This window comes from Malus domestica, chromosome 05, assembly GCF_042453785.1.
Source record: "Malus domestica chromosome 05, GDT2T_hap1".
Lineage (NCBI taxonomy): Eukaryota > Viridiplantae > Streptophyta > Magnoliopsida > Rosales > Rosaceae > Malus > Malus domestica.
In genome coordinates this window covers 26,437,085-26,450,754 of record NC_091665.1, presented here as the reverse complement: position 1 = coordinate 26,450,754, position 13,670 = coordinate 26,437,085, and the positions used below count along the sequence as shown (strand labels likewise).

General features: G+C 38.5%; 1 protein-coding gene across 4 annotated transcripts; it reads left to right on the top strand.

The window, feature by feature from the left end:
• The first annotated feature begins 1,863 nt into the window (after nt 1–1,863).
• LOC103440969 (disease resistance protein RUN1-like) lies at nt 1,864–13,481 on the top strand. Of its 4 annotated transcripts, none has more exons than XM_070822468.1 (5): nt 1,864–2,002; nt 9,592–10,251; nt 10,397–11,492; nt 11,971–12,246; nt 12,340–13,481. In XM_070822468.1, exons 2-5 carry the CDS (start codon nt 9,638–9,640, stop codon nt 13,408–13,410), a joined length of 3,057 nt encoding a protein of 1,018 aa, XP_070678569.1. In that variant the 5' UTR covers nt 1,864–2,002; nt 9,592–9,637; the 3' UTR covers nt 13,411–13,481. The 4 variants fall into 4 exon arrangements, with proteins under 4 accessions (XP_070678569.1, XP_070678568.1, XP_070678570.1 ...); XM_070822467.1 differs by having other exon boundaries at nt 1,866–2,002; nt 9,586–10,251; XM_070822469.1 differs by lacking the exon at nt 11,971–12,246 and having other exon boundaries at nt 1,866–2,002; nt 9,586–10,251.
• Nucleotides 13,482–13,670: the final 189 nt, after the last annotated feature.

The window sequence follows — 13,670 nt, the reverse complement described above, 5'->3', positions numbered from 1 at the left end:
AGTGGACCCCTTTCTAAAATTTGCATAATTTTATAGTATTTGCATAAATGAAATGCATGCCTTACGAGTTTATGAATTGATTTTTATGTTAAGCATGTTTATGAAAAATGTTGATTATCGTCTCGTTATTTTGTAAGGAATAAATTATTGGCCTATATTGAGCTATATTTTAATATATTGTATTTTCTATAAAAACGATGAACTGGTAGACTATCTGATGGATGACGATAGGATGCTAGAACATGTTTTAGAAACCCCTCTTTATAGTATAGACGATGGATGACTTTATACTATAAGGTGGTTATTTATGAGAGGTGTAACTATTTGTGTGTACCTAGTGGACACTATGTCGCCTGGGGCGAGGATCTGGTGTTGGCAGTTAGGCCGGGAGAAATCATCCCTAGCTACGAGCTGAGGTACACGGAGCAGGCATTGGGCTGGGAGTTGGTAATCTCTGGCTACGGGCGCAGAGACCACGGTGCTGGCATATGGCTGGGAGTTATATTTTTATTCAGTGATCTTACTAGCAGTACATCGCGTTACGAGACAATCTGTGAGACGTTTGATATTTTGTGTTCCACGATGTCTTTTGAGATATTTTTGGCATGCTAGGATTTTCAGTAAAACTATCACTTATTATGCTAGTAGTTTTTTTTATATAAACTGTGGGGGTTAGTATCTTGATAACTGTTTTATTATTATTGTATATATGAACTTGGTCCACTCATCTTTGTTTTGCGCCCCCATTTAGGTCTTAGAAACGAGGACTACGACACAACGTACGAGGCATTCCCCTACCAGTAGCAACCTATCACTCACTTGTTTGATATCCTATAATGATCTTTCCTTGGTGAAAACCAAAGAAAGTTCGTTGAAGTTTCGAACTAAGTGCGGTGGTAAGGCAAGGAACCAGTCTTGTGCTTCACCTTGTAATGTTGTGGCAAAAACCTTGCACATGAAAATGTCATTCTTGTTGTAAAGAATCATCGTGTTGCAGTAATGCTTCAAGTGCCTGTCTGGATCTTCATCTCCCTTGAAAAGGGTGAAATGTGGCGAGCTAAACTTCCGCGGTGGCTCCATCTGCCGATCTCGTTTGTAAACGGTGACCTGCTCATGTTTGCCATGTCTCTTTGAAGGGAATCGTCGGTGGTCTCAATGCGCTGGAATCCACGCAGTTGTTCTACTACGAGCCTTTGTACTTCCTCTTGGATTTGCTCCTAGTGGGGCAGCAGAGCCTCTAGTTGCCCTCGGTGTTGATCTGCGAGTCCATGTTGCTTTTTGGCATATCCTGCTCGCCTGTGCCGCGATTGCGGTGCATGTGGTTCATTATGTGTTGCTCACCGTCACTGTGAAATCCCGTTCCTGGATTTCACTGTTATAATCTACGTATTTGTATGATTGAGATTTTATATTATTTTTCAAGAATTTATTTTAATTTGTTTGAATTAAGATTTTAATTAAATTAGTTACGAAGTTTGAAGTTTGGAGATTAATTATTTAAAATCCGTAGACCTTTCGAGGTCACAATTTATATCGTTGAATAGATTTCGAGATCACGAACGTATAGGCGAAAGCCACTTGCGAGTTCGAGTTTTAACGGTATAGTTACAGATATTTGAAGTTGTGTTACTAAACTATATATTTTAATTTATTTTAAAACTCCCACATAGTGGGAGAGGGACCAGGGACAAATGGAAAATAAAAGGGAATGGACAGAAAAAAAAAAAAAAAAAGGGGAAGGAGGGTCTGATTTCGACCCGTTTTTGGGCAATTTCGACCATTTTGACCCATAAACTTGACCTGCTCATATCTTCTTCATCCGAGCTCCGTTTTGGGTGATCTTGGTGTCCATGGAAATCTCTTGACGAGCCCTACAACCCTGTGGTGTTAGATTTCCCATTTTCTGATCCACTTTTCCAGTTCGAGGCAGCAAAGTCCCGTGGGTTTTCCGGCGATTGTGTCATTTTTCCGGTGATTCCGGCAACCATTTCCTTCGAGTGAGGTATGAAACTTCATCTACTCTTCATAATATCCAAGTTGGTATGCTTGGTTTGTGCTTTCGTATTCGTTTTAGAGTTGGGTGTTTAAAACCCTAGAAACCCGGTTTTCCCCGATGAATTTGGATGGTTTCCGGTTAGAATTCGTTGTTGGCCTAGTTGTGAATAATGTTTCCCTTGTTGAGATCTTCATTCTTGTAAAATATGAGAATTTTTGGAAAAAGTCAAATTTTCCGATGTGTGGCATTCGATTTATGAAATGCTGTTGGTTGAGTATATTTAGATAGGTCCACCACTTAGATATTCTAACAGTTGACGATACTTTAAATTCTTATATTTATATCATTTGTGAATATGGCTTGGTGTTATAAATGTGATTTCTATTGAAATGTGATTTTATATATTTAGCCGTAGACATATGTTTATTAGCATGATTTGGCTTGTGTACTGATGATGGTTGTGATATATGTGAGTTTAATTATCTTTTTAGTAATGTGAATGATGAGTATGATTATTGTTATGACAATGTGATCCTAGAATCCTATTAGAGGTATGTTGTAGCACTTATATGCTTGGGTGACATATTAGTGGTGACCTCGAGGAGTGATGGTGTAGGTGACTACGTTGTAACTCATAGGGGTTGAGATGTGGATAAGTTGAGGTGTTGAGTTTACTACACCATGTAGTAGTTGTACATTGATGGCCCTGCTTGGTATATCCGCATTAGGGGACCATACGCATCCTAGGAGTGATCATGCTTGGTATATCCACGTTGGGTGATCACTACCTACCTGATTATTTTGACCCCTTCTTGGTTAATCCGCATTGGGGGGTCATTAGTGGTCCTGCTTGGTTAACCCGCATTAGGGGACCATACTATATATGGATCGCGCTTGGTTAGCCCGCATTAGGTAATCCTTATGGCCATGTATGCTTAGGAGTGATCATGCTTGATTAATCCGCATTGGGTGATCATTTCCTAATAGTTGTAAGGGTGACTCTGCTTGGTTAATCCGCATTGGGGGGTTACTGCCTACTTGGTTACTTTCTTAAAGGTGGCTCTGCTTGGTTAATCTGCTTTGGGAGGGGGGCACTTCCTGTTTGGTTACTTATGTGGGCTTCAGTTGAACTGCGTCCCTCTAGCCCTAGTTTTAATTTACATATGAATGATGGTTTTTGAGAATCTTGATGGTTTGAATGGGATAAGTTGTTGGATGTCTGGGTGACTCATTCGGAGTTGTTAGAGACTTGATTATGTTTTCATATTTACGAACTTATATTTGAGGTTATAAACTATGATCAATGGTCTTTCTTTTTATAGATTATCTCATACTTGTAATTTGGTTCCGTTGAGTAGTCTGGAATCCTTGCTTTTGCTCATTTCCATAAGGTTATCTTAGAATCCTAGATTCAAGTGAATGAGAATTACGCACAATGGATCTTGTGCATACAAATTAGAATTATCATGTTATTATTCATAACTCAAGTAGGGAATTATGTAGAGTTCTTTAATTAAACTCGTGAAATGATGTGCTATCTCACTGATTGATTAACGTAATTAAATATTAATATTGTGCTTCGTGATTCCCTGATATGTTACAAGCTATGGATAGAGATATAATGTTGGAAGCATAGTGATTAGTATGATGTAGTGAAATGTGATTTGACTTGTATATTGGAAATGGTTGTGTCATGTGATTGAAATGCCTATTGAATTGCTTGGGAGATGTGAGATCTAGTAATGGACCGATAACCCATTGTGATGGGGATTTGTTGCTCGATATTAGTTCGTTTTGTTGAGTCTTCGTGAATTGAGTAACTTGAATCCTGTCTTGTTCCTTCGAGCCATAGTTATGCTTCTTGGACTTCCGTTCAGTTCTGTTGAATGGTTCAGAACTAAGTTCTGTTTGGATTCCGTTGAGTGATGGTCCGGAATCCCTTCTACTATACGATTCCGTTGAGTGATGGTCCAGAATCGTATCCTTGTTTGGATTCCGTTGAGTGATGGTCCGGAATCCCTTTTACTCTGCGATTCCGTTGAGTGATGGTCCAGAATCGTATCATTGACTTGTTAGTTTCTTGGATTGATATCAACTTCAGAGATGTAGGCTTCAGCCAAACTGTGTCGCTCTAGCCCTGCATTTTGGTATATGATGTGTTGTTGATTGATGTGATTGTGGAATAATGTTGGTTATGATTTTTGTCATTATAATTAGACTCGTTGACTATTTTGGGTAGAAAATAGCATGATGATCCGTTGATTGTTCTTTGAGATGTTGCATATTATGAATTGGAGAATCATGTGAAATGTAGTGATTTATATGAAGGATGAAGTGGAAAATATATGTGTGGGCATAGCATACATGCGTGCATGACAAGATGATAATTGTATATGGCTTATGGTTGATGCGTAGTGTGGTACCCTATGTTTTTTCACTATAAGTATTTTACGAAAAGATTAAAGTTTGACGAACGTTGAACTACGAATGGCTTGATTCCTATTGAGGGTACGTATGCAGTCTAACGAAGAGGTTAGATGCAGCCATAAATTGTATGAAAAATGCTATGAAATTTGAATCTTGATTTATACTTGGTACATATCCCGAAGGCGGGGTATGTTAGATGTACGGGTATTGGTGACGTCACGTGTCGATTCTGGACGTATGTTGGGATCGGGGCGTGACAGTCACACTTAGCGGGGGCTGCCAAAGGAACTTGAGTTGGACTGCTTTCGTGCTCTCTTTGGTCCGTCATGTGGCTGCCTACTCCGGTGCCTCTCAGGAGGATATCCTTATGGCCTAGCCTTGTGTGGACGCTTTGCCTAGAATGTCCTAAGTGCTCATCAGAGTGTGGACCCAACCTCGAATGCACACTGACTTGTGAGCCAAGTCGGGAGTAAACACTTCTCTGCGCACCGAGGCTGGAGAATATATTTTCTCGAGAGCCCAAACGTGAGCGCACACTACCCGAAAGCACGGTTCGTGACGGGCTGAGCAGCTCTTTGCCAGGACGTCGTTGGAATGAGTCATGTTCTTTCTCCATTGTCCTACTTCGAGACACTTCGTCTGGGGCGCTTTGCATCTCGATGCGCTCAAGGAGCTAGTTCACCAACGTGGTCTGCTATGCAAGGGCGCTCGTCAAATTAGTGACCTGTTGGGGCAGGTGGTGCTCGCCATTTAGATTGGAAGAGTTCGGATAATGGGTGTCTTCATATGTGGTAAAAGCATAGTGGACTGCAGGTACAAAGCTTGAGCCCATAGCAGGCATTCCTGCAGAAAAGTCATTGTTCTAAAAATCCCTGCTTAGGCGCTAGGCGGCTGGCCACCGTCCCGATTAATGCCTAGGCATTTGAAAATTAAGAAAGGGTGCCTAGACATGCTGAGGCGCCCGCCTAGCCGTCCAGATCCGCCTAGGCACCCACCTAGGTTGCAAATCACTTAGACAAAAAATAGATAACTTTCATTTTGTATTTTATTTTTTACAATAAATTATTAGGGACTTATTGTATACTTAAATGAGCACACACTATATGTTTGTTCCCCATGTATTCATTATGTTCCAATACTTCATAATATATATATATATATATATATATATATATATATCATTCTACTTTGTAGTTTATAATGAAATTATATATATTTTCAGTATAAATAGACACTTATATACACGAAATATAGTAGATTTACTTAAATACGCCTAGGCGACTGCCTAAGCCTCGTTTAGCCCACTAGGCGCTAGGCCCTAGCATGCCGCCCGACTAGCGCCTAGCGTCTTTTAAAACCTTGAGAAAAGTAGGGTGAAAATAAACGTAGGCCAATCGCGAGATCGATGATCAGAATCTGGATTGTCGGAAGTGGCCTCAGATTGGATTGGGCCGTGGATCGAGTATTCAGAGCGGGTCGTGGGGCGGGCGAGCCAGGCTGGATGGCAGGGTCGTGCATTGCGCATTGGGCCTGCACATGATTGGGTTTTCCTGGCTGTTAGGCTGCCTCGTCGTGGCTTGCAGGCTGGGTGGCCTGGGTTTAGGCCCGTTAGGCTGCCTAGCTAGTAGCAACTGCTGTAGTTTGGGCTTAAGTATAGGCCTCCTGCCCTAGGCCTGCTATGGCAGCCGGTGTAGGGTGGGCCTCTTACTCATAGCCTGTTGATGCCTTAACAGCGTGTGTCTGGGCCACGGCTTGGGCTGCTGCTGCTGTGGTGGTCTTTGTCGTGGATTGCAAGGTGGTGGCCGTGGCAGTGGTGTAGCTCTATTGCAGTGGGGTTTCTCCCGTCGTCGCCTTGAGTCTTGAGGATCGCTGTCTCGGGGCTATGTCCTCATCTCCACTCTTCGGTCTAAATCCTTGTACGTACATGGTTTCGTTCATTGTGGTTTGTGAATTTCCTACCATTGTATCATTTCTCCAGGGATTGATCATGAAAATTTTCTAGAAAAAATTAATTTATACGACATGTGAGAAATTCAACGTAACAGAAAATTCAAGAAACTAAATGCATGAGGCTTATTCGAGTATTTGAATCAACTCTCAATGAAAGCACCAATTTGTTGACGCAAATTTCTGCCGTCTTTAACTTTGATGAAAATGCACCTGCAAAACAACCAACACCTTTGATCAAGAACCTAAGCCTCACGTGCCCACGAGGTGGGGGGGATTAGGCCAATGGATCTCCGATGCCCAAATTAGTTTCTCTGAGTAGAGTAAAGTGTTTATGGCTTTTTTAGGGTAGCAAAAGCTTCTGAAATTTGGTAGAATATGGGGTATATATAGGGGGAGAAGACTGGCCATAGTGTTAGGGTTATACCCTACACATGGTGGCATCCTATTGGCCAAGGTTTATGGGGAAATATTCTCAAGATATTAAATAGGAAATAATACCTTGAGATAATGGAGTAAGTATCCCTAATTGATTTAAATTGGGATTACTTACTTGATTGGAGTCAATCTTTAATTGGGGAATGTATTAAAGATATGATTTGGGTAATTGATCCTTATCTTTAATGCTTTGACTTTTCCTTGCTAAGGGCATGGGCTGTGGGCAGTCGTATTCAACGAGTGAGACCTTTATGGGTGTGAGCTGCGTGTGGGAGTATTTGAGGAGCTTGCCCATTTATTGATGGCAATCTTGTCTTTCTTGAGCAAAAGTCCACATGTCGCCTCTAGAATTTTTGGGATTATTTTAGGCTCCACAATCAACACGTGACGTCACCACATTCCTGTCTATTTATCATGTCTCGCATCCGAGACAAGACCAAAACACAAACAATGATTCAACCACGCAGTCATTTTCTTTTATTTCATGGCTGCATCTAACCTTTACGTTAGATTTCCTACGTACCCTAAGAAGGGATCAAGCCATTTGTAGTTCACCATTCATTACACTTCGACATTTCTTACAGTACGTTCTAACAGAAAGGCATAACATTCTTCAATCAATTATTAGAACTTGACAAACTTGACTTACTAGATTCAGGCTACATAACGAACCCACATGACATTCAAGATTTCCATGATCAATCATATAAATCACTATGTTTTCAACATCATACCGCAATCCATAGTATGTGACATATCAAAGAACCAACGAAATACAATATTATTCTCTAGCCAATTTGATCAACTAATTTGGTCATGATAATAACTAATGTAGACTATTTTGTTAAAAAAAGATATTCCGACACAATTGTTTGGTTAGAACAACATCATCGCAAATAACATATGTTGTCTTTAACACCTTCCCACATTCAATAAACCCCACCCGACCATCCCCCCACTTTTTTTTTTTTTTTTTTTTGGTAACAAATGAGATTATCTACACTAAGATGAGGGGGTGTGTGCTAAGCCTCACAATGCGCTAGCAATAATGTGGTTCAAATTTGCCTTTAGCAAAAATTGAACTTAAGACCTCTCACTTACAAATGAATCGTCCTAGCTTTTAATATAAAAAACCTCTCCAAAATCTAAAGCTTTATTTTTCAGAAAAAAGAAAAAGAAAAGAAGAAAATGGGTTTTAATTATAGTCAATGGCTTATGAAGCTGTTAGTTGTGCATAAGTGTATGACATAATTACCATGAGGTTTTATGACATAATTAATAGTGTATGATTTGACTTACGATATACGTTGTAGTGACTTTTTTTGTCAAAGAAGAATAATGCTTGGCTCGTCGAGGTTGAGGAGGATGCTTCGTGTTCAATTCATAAAACTTCGTGTTTATAGTTAAAACCATTCATACTATAAATCATTTTGAAAATATCGTTTCTTAAAAAAAAATCAATTAAGTATAAAATTGTTTAGTTAATCAACTATAACAAATAAATTGACAGTTTACAATGCTTTAGCCGAATCCTTCTATTCGTAGGTTGCGCGCTTGTTGATTAAAAAATTCATAGGTTTCAAATTGGTTTTATCTTACTTATGCCACCTTAACATTCTAAACTATTAATGCACTAATAAGTGTGCCGCCTAGATGCTACAGTGAAGTGTTTGTGTAGGTTAGTCCTTGTTGAGATTAGATTGCATGCTAGTGAGTTTGGTAGTGCTAATGATTGTGTAATATCTTATTATGATAAAATCAAACTAAATAGATCTTGGACTTTTAATAGTTACCTATCAATAACTCAATAGGTTGATTTGTTACCTGTGGTCGAAAAGACAATTTCAAAACTTGGCAATCTCCAATAGTAAAGAACTATATTCTTAGCCCTCCATAATTTTGTAGTTTGAAATTCAGTTGTTTTTATTTTTTCTAGAAATTAGAAAAAAGTACTCAATAGAAAGTGTTCGGAAAATTCTCTAAAGAAATTGGCCATTAACTGACTTCAAAATTTTGCAAAAATTTGCGTAAAGCACTTGAAGGGAGGCCCTATCCCATATGCCCCTTTCTCAACTTTCTTCAAAGAAATTGTGCTAATTAACTTGAAATATTCGCAATTTTGTCTGTAAAACGCGTAAAGGAGCCTCATCCCATGTGGCCCCATTTTATATACCAAGGGGATATAAGGGGATGCAGAAGATTAAGAATCCAAAACATAGTGAATTGAAGGATAAATGCCCTATTCATAAGGGAAATCCACCATCTCTCATAATCAGGCTAAACTCTAGTTTACCGAAGCCAATTTGGGAGGTGTGTGTTTTCTATCTCAAGGTTTGCTAGTTCATTTTCAAATTTTTTAGTTTGCTTTTATCTTTAATTGAAGATTCGTGACATTTCATGTTATCGTGATATATTAGACTAATAATCAAAGGATATACAACAAGTACATAATCCTTACATCTTGTCTTTGTTAATATTAAATTTCATTAGATTCTCTACTGATCAAAGCTGAAACCAATGGTGGAACAAGACAATCCAATATTATATTTCTAACAAAATTTGGGGGTGACATGTGAGTTTTGATTAGTCAGCTTTAATTAAAGCATATATTTAAAAGAAATTTTTAAGGTAGTAGCATTTTTTTATGTATGTGAAAGTGAATAAGCCTTGTCTCTCCAAATTTTTAATTTTTGTCCTCCTGGGAGCGTCTGTAACTTTGTGCACAAACCCAATAAGGAGAACAATTTCAATTTTTTTTATGGTAAACTTTGATCTAGTTTCAGGTGCAACTGATTCTCTTTCTGCTATCTGATCTAAGAGATAGAGGGGATGGAGTTGATTGGGTTCATTCAAGTTTTCAACATCATCATCATCGCCATCGGGACGCTGTTGTACATGTGCTGCAGACCATTTTCTTCTTCGTCTTCTGCGACTGATTCTGCTGTTGTTGATTCTGCTGCTGTTGCTGATGATGACGATGCTGATATCCCCCCATGTCAAGAAAAGTATGATGTGTTTATCAGCTTCAGAGGTGAGGACACCCGCCGTACTTTTACCAGCCATCTTCACGCTGCCTTACTTGCGAAAAAAATCACAACCTACATTGATGACAAGCTTAAGAGAGGAGATGAAATCAAACCTGCCCTTCGAAAAGCAATCGAGGAATCCGAGCTTTCGGTGATCATTTTCTCAAAAGACTACGCTTCCTCCGCTTGGTGTTTGGATGAGCTTGTGCATATCCTAGAATGCAAGGAAAAACATGGCCAGTTGGTTATACCCATTTTTTACGACACCCTTCCATCGGATTTACGAAAACAACGGGGGAGTTATGCACTTGATCTACTTGAACAACGTTTTGAGAACAATATCGACAAGGTGCGCAAGTGGAGGGATGCTTTGACAAATGCAGCAAATATATCTGGCTTTGATTCAAAAAATTATGGGTAACTAACTAATTCTTTAACTTGTATTATATTATAAATTTTCTTTAAACTTGTGTTGATTTTATTTGTGCTAAGATTTTGTAAGGTATATAGATTTAAGACTAACTATTACTTTCCTACATAATTATACATATATATATGCCAGGACGGATGCTGATTTGGTTAAGAAAGTTGTAGAGGATATTTTGACCAAATTGTGTCACGAATCATCATGCGATTTAGAGGGCCTGGTTGGAATTGAAAGCCGCATCGAGCAAATTGAATCGCTATTAGGCATTCATTCACAGGACGCTTGCATCAGTGTGGGTATTTGGGGAATGGGTGGTATTGGCAAGACCACCCTTGCTGAAGCCGTATTTAACAGACTCTCTTCTAAATTCGAAGCCTGTTGTTTTCTTAGAAATGTTAGGGAAAGAGAACAAAAAGATGGGCTAGAACACTTGCAAAATACACTTCTCAGTCATATATTAAAGGAAGAAGGTCTATCCATAGGATCAACTTTTGTTCGGGATAGGCTTAGCCGTACAAAGGTCCTCATTGTTCTTGATGATGTGCGTGATTCAATGCAAATGGAAGGTTTAGCTGGCAATCGTCTTCGGTTTGGCAATGGAAGTAGAATCATCATCACAAGTAGAAATAAGGGCACACTTAGGCAAACCGTTGAAAAGGATAAAATCTATGAGGTTGGGAGATTAAATCCAGATGACGCTCTTCAGCTCTTCTGTTCGCGTGCTTTCAAGAATACTCGTATAACAGATTATAAGGGGTTGGCAGAAAAGGTGATGCATATTGCCGGAGGCATTCCTTTAGCTCTTATACTTCTGAGGTCCTCATTCCTAAATTGCAAGAGCAAAGCAGACTTGGAAGATGAATTGGACAAATTGAAACAATTTCCTAATGAAAATATCCAAAGAGTGTTGAGACTAAGTTATGATGGATTGAGAAGAAATGAGAAGGAGATATTTTTGGATATAGCATGTTTTCATAAAGGGCATGGTGTGGATGAGGTAAAACAATTGTTAGATGTTCGTGGATTCTCTGCGACGGTCGGAATTAGAATTCTCAGTGATATGTCTCTCATATCAATTGGTTCAAGATGGGGACGAGAAACCATAGAGATGCATGATCTGCTTGAAGAAATGGGAAGGACAATTGTTCAGGAACAATGTATTGAAGATCCCAGTAAGCGGAGTAGGTTATTCAACGATAAGGATGTTTATCATGTATTGAAAAGTAACAAGGTAAGAGTCAAATGAATTCAATTTTTTTTTTTTCTTTTCTTTTCTTTTTGTAGAAAAAACACATGTGAGTCACATCTTTATTAGAGATTAATAGAGATTGTACAATTGATTGTGTAATTATATGGAAAGAGTAGCGTTTTTGCATTTATAATAAAAAAGTCAGATTCTTAAAAAAAAAAAAACGTTTTTGCATTTATAATAAAAAAGTAGATTCTTAAAAAATAAAAAAATTAATTTGATTGAATTTTTATTGTGTTAGGAAGTCTTTGGAATATGAACAAATGTTTGTTTTTTAAGACAAGTAGAGGAGGATACAATTATGTTGGATATTTTACTACACACTTGTACATCATTACCATCGCAAATACTCTAAATTATTATATAATGTTGTAGAATTCTTTTTCCAAATGCGCATTACATTTTAACATGTTGAAAAGATATACATATATTCACATTTAAACTTTCTTCTTATTGTCAGGAAACTTCAAATGTTGAAGCCATATTCCTTAATTATTATAACATTGCAGAGCGACCATTGAAACGTATAGACTTCAAACTGATGTCTAACCTAAGATTGCTAATTGTGGATGGTGGCTACAAGATCAATGCTTCTCTAGACCTTCCCGATTCTCTTCGTTATCTTTACTGGCCTAGATATCCAATGAAATCTTTGCCGTCAAATTTTTGTCCGGAAAATCTAGTTGAGCTTCACATGCCCAATAGCAAAGTTAAGAAGCTTTGGAAAGAAGACCAGGTATATTATATTATATGCCTATTTTAATTCTTGTATAAAATCAAGTGTAGAAATTATATTAATTCTTTATATTTCTATTTACTCTTGTTACAGAGACTTGTCAACTTAAAAGTGATCGATCTGTCGCGCTCTACAAATCTAACTGAAGTTCCAAGTCTTTCTGGGAGTCTAAAAATTGTGAACATAAATCTCTGTGGCTGTGAAAGTTTGGTTGAAATTCATGGGTGTTTTCAACATCTTGACAAGCTTACTCGTCTTGATCTTGGAGACTCGATCAGTCTCAATTATCTTCCAAAGATGCCAAGAAATATTAAATACTTGGATTTAGAAGGCAGTGGTATAAAGGAGTTGCCTGAATCAGTGTGGTCTAATGAAAATATTTCTTACTTGAATATAGGTTATTGCTATTACCTTGAGAAACTTCCAAGCAACAGTTGTAAGCTGAAAGTATCTGGTAGTTTTGATCTATATGGCTGCATATCTCTTCGCGAGTTTTCTGAGCTTCCCAGGGATATAACTAAGTTATCATTGGTTCGTTGCAGCAGTCTTGTGAGTCTACCAATCAACATTTGGAAGTTGAAATATCTCAAGGAACTCAATCTCGTTGGGTGCTCTGAACTTGAACATTTCCCAGAGATCTTGGAGCCAATGAAACATTTGGTGTCTCTTCGTTTGGAAGGGACGGCTGTACAAAAGCTTCCTTCGTCATTTGGAAATCTAATTGGGCTTCAAACTTTAGACCTTAGTGGCTGCAAGCACCTTAAGGTTGTCCCAACAAGTATCTACCGTTTAACCAAACTTCAACGTCTCAACTTTAATGCCTGTCGGGAACTTGAAAAATTGCCTTACAGCTCTGTCGGTTTTCTCTCTTTAGAGAAACTAAATCTCAGCAACAGCGGTATATTGGAAATCCCTGATGGTCTCGTTTGCTCAACCGCATTGAAATATTTGGGTCTGTCTGGAACCAAGATTAGGAGCATACCTGCAAGCATCAAACAAGCTTCTCGATTGTCTACACTCAACATAAACAACTGCAAGTGGCTTCAATCTTTGCCAGAACTCCCAGTGCAATGTAATGTTGAAGCTGAAGGCTGCACGGCGCTGATGAGAGTGGCAAGTTCAAGAAATAAGACTGAAAAACAGGCAAGGCTCTTATTATTTTAGTATTGTTTATACATTATAAAGCGCAATGTAATAGAAAAGTGTGTAATACCAAGTTTGTTATCTTTGATCAAGTCCAGCAGCATCTTGATATTCGCCTTTATAACATAAACTTAGACATTAATTAATACGCCAGACTTAAGGCAAGGTAAATATCTCACGACCAAGCGCGATAGTTTGAACATTCGACACCATAAAATTCGCAATGGTTCGATGGCAGAATTGCAAGGAGCGAAAAATATGAATGACCCAATTGGACTAAC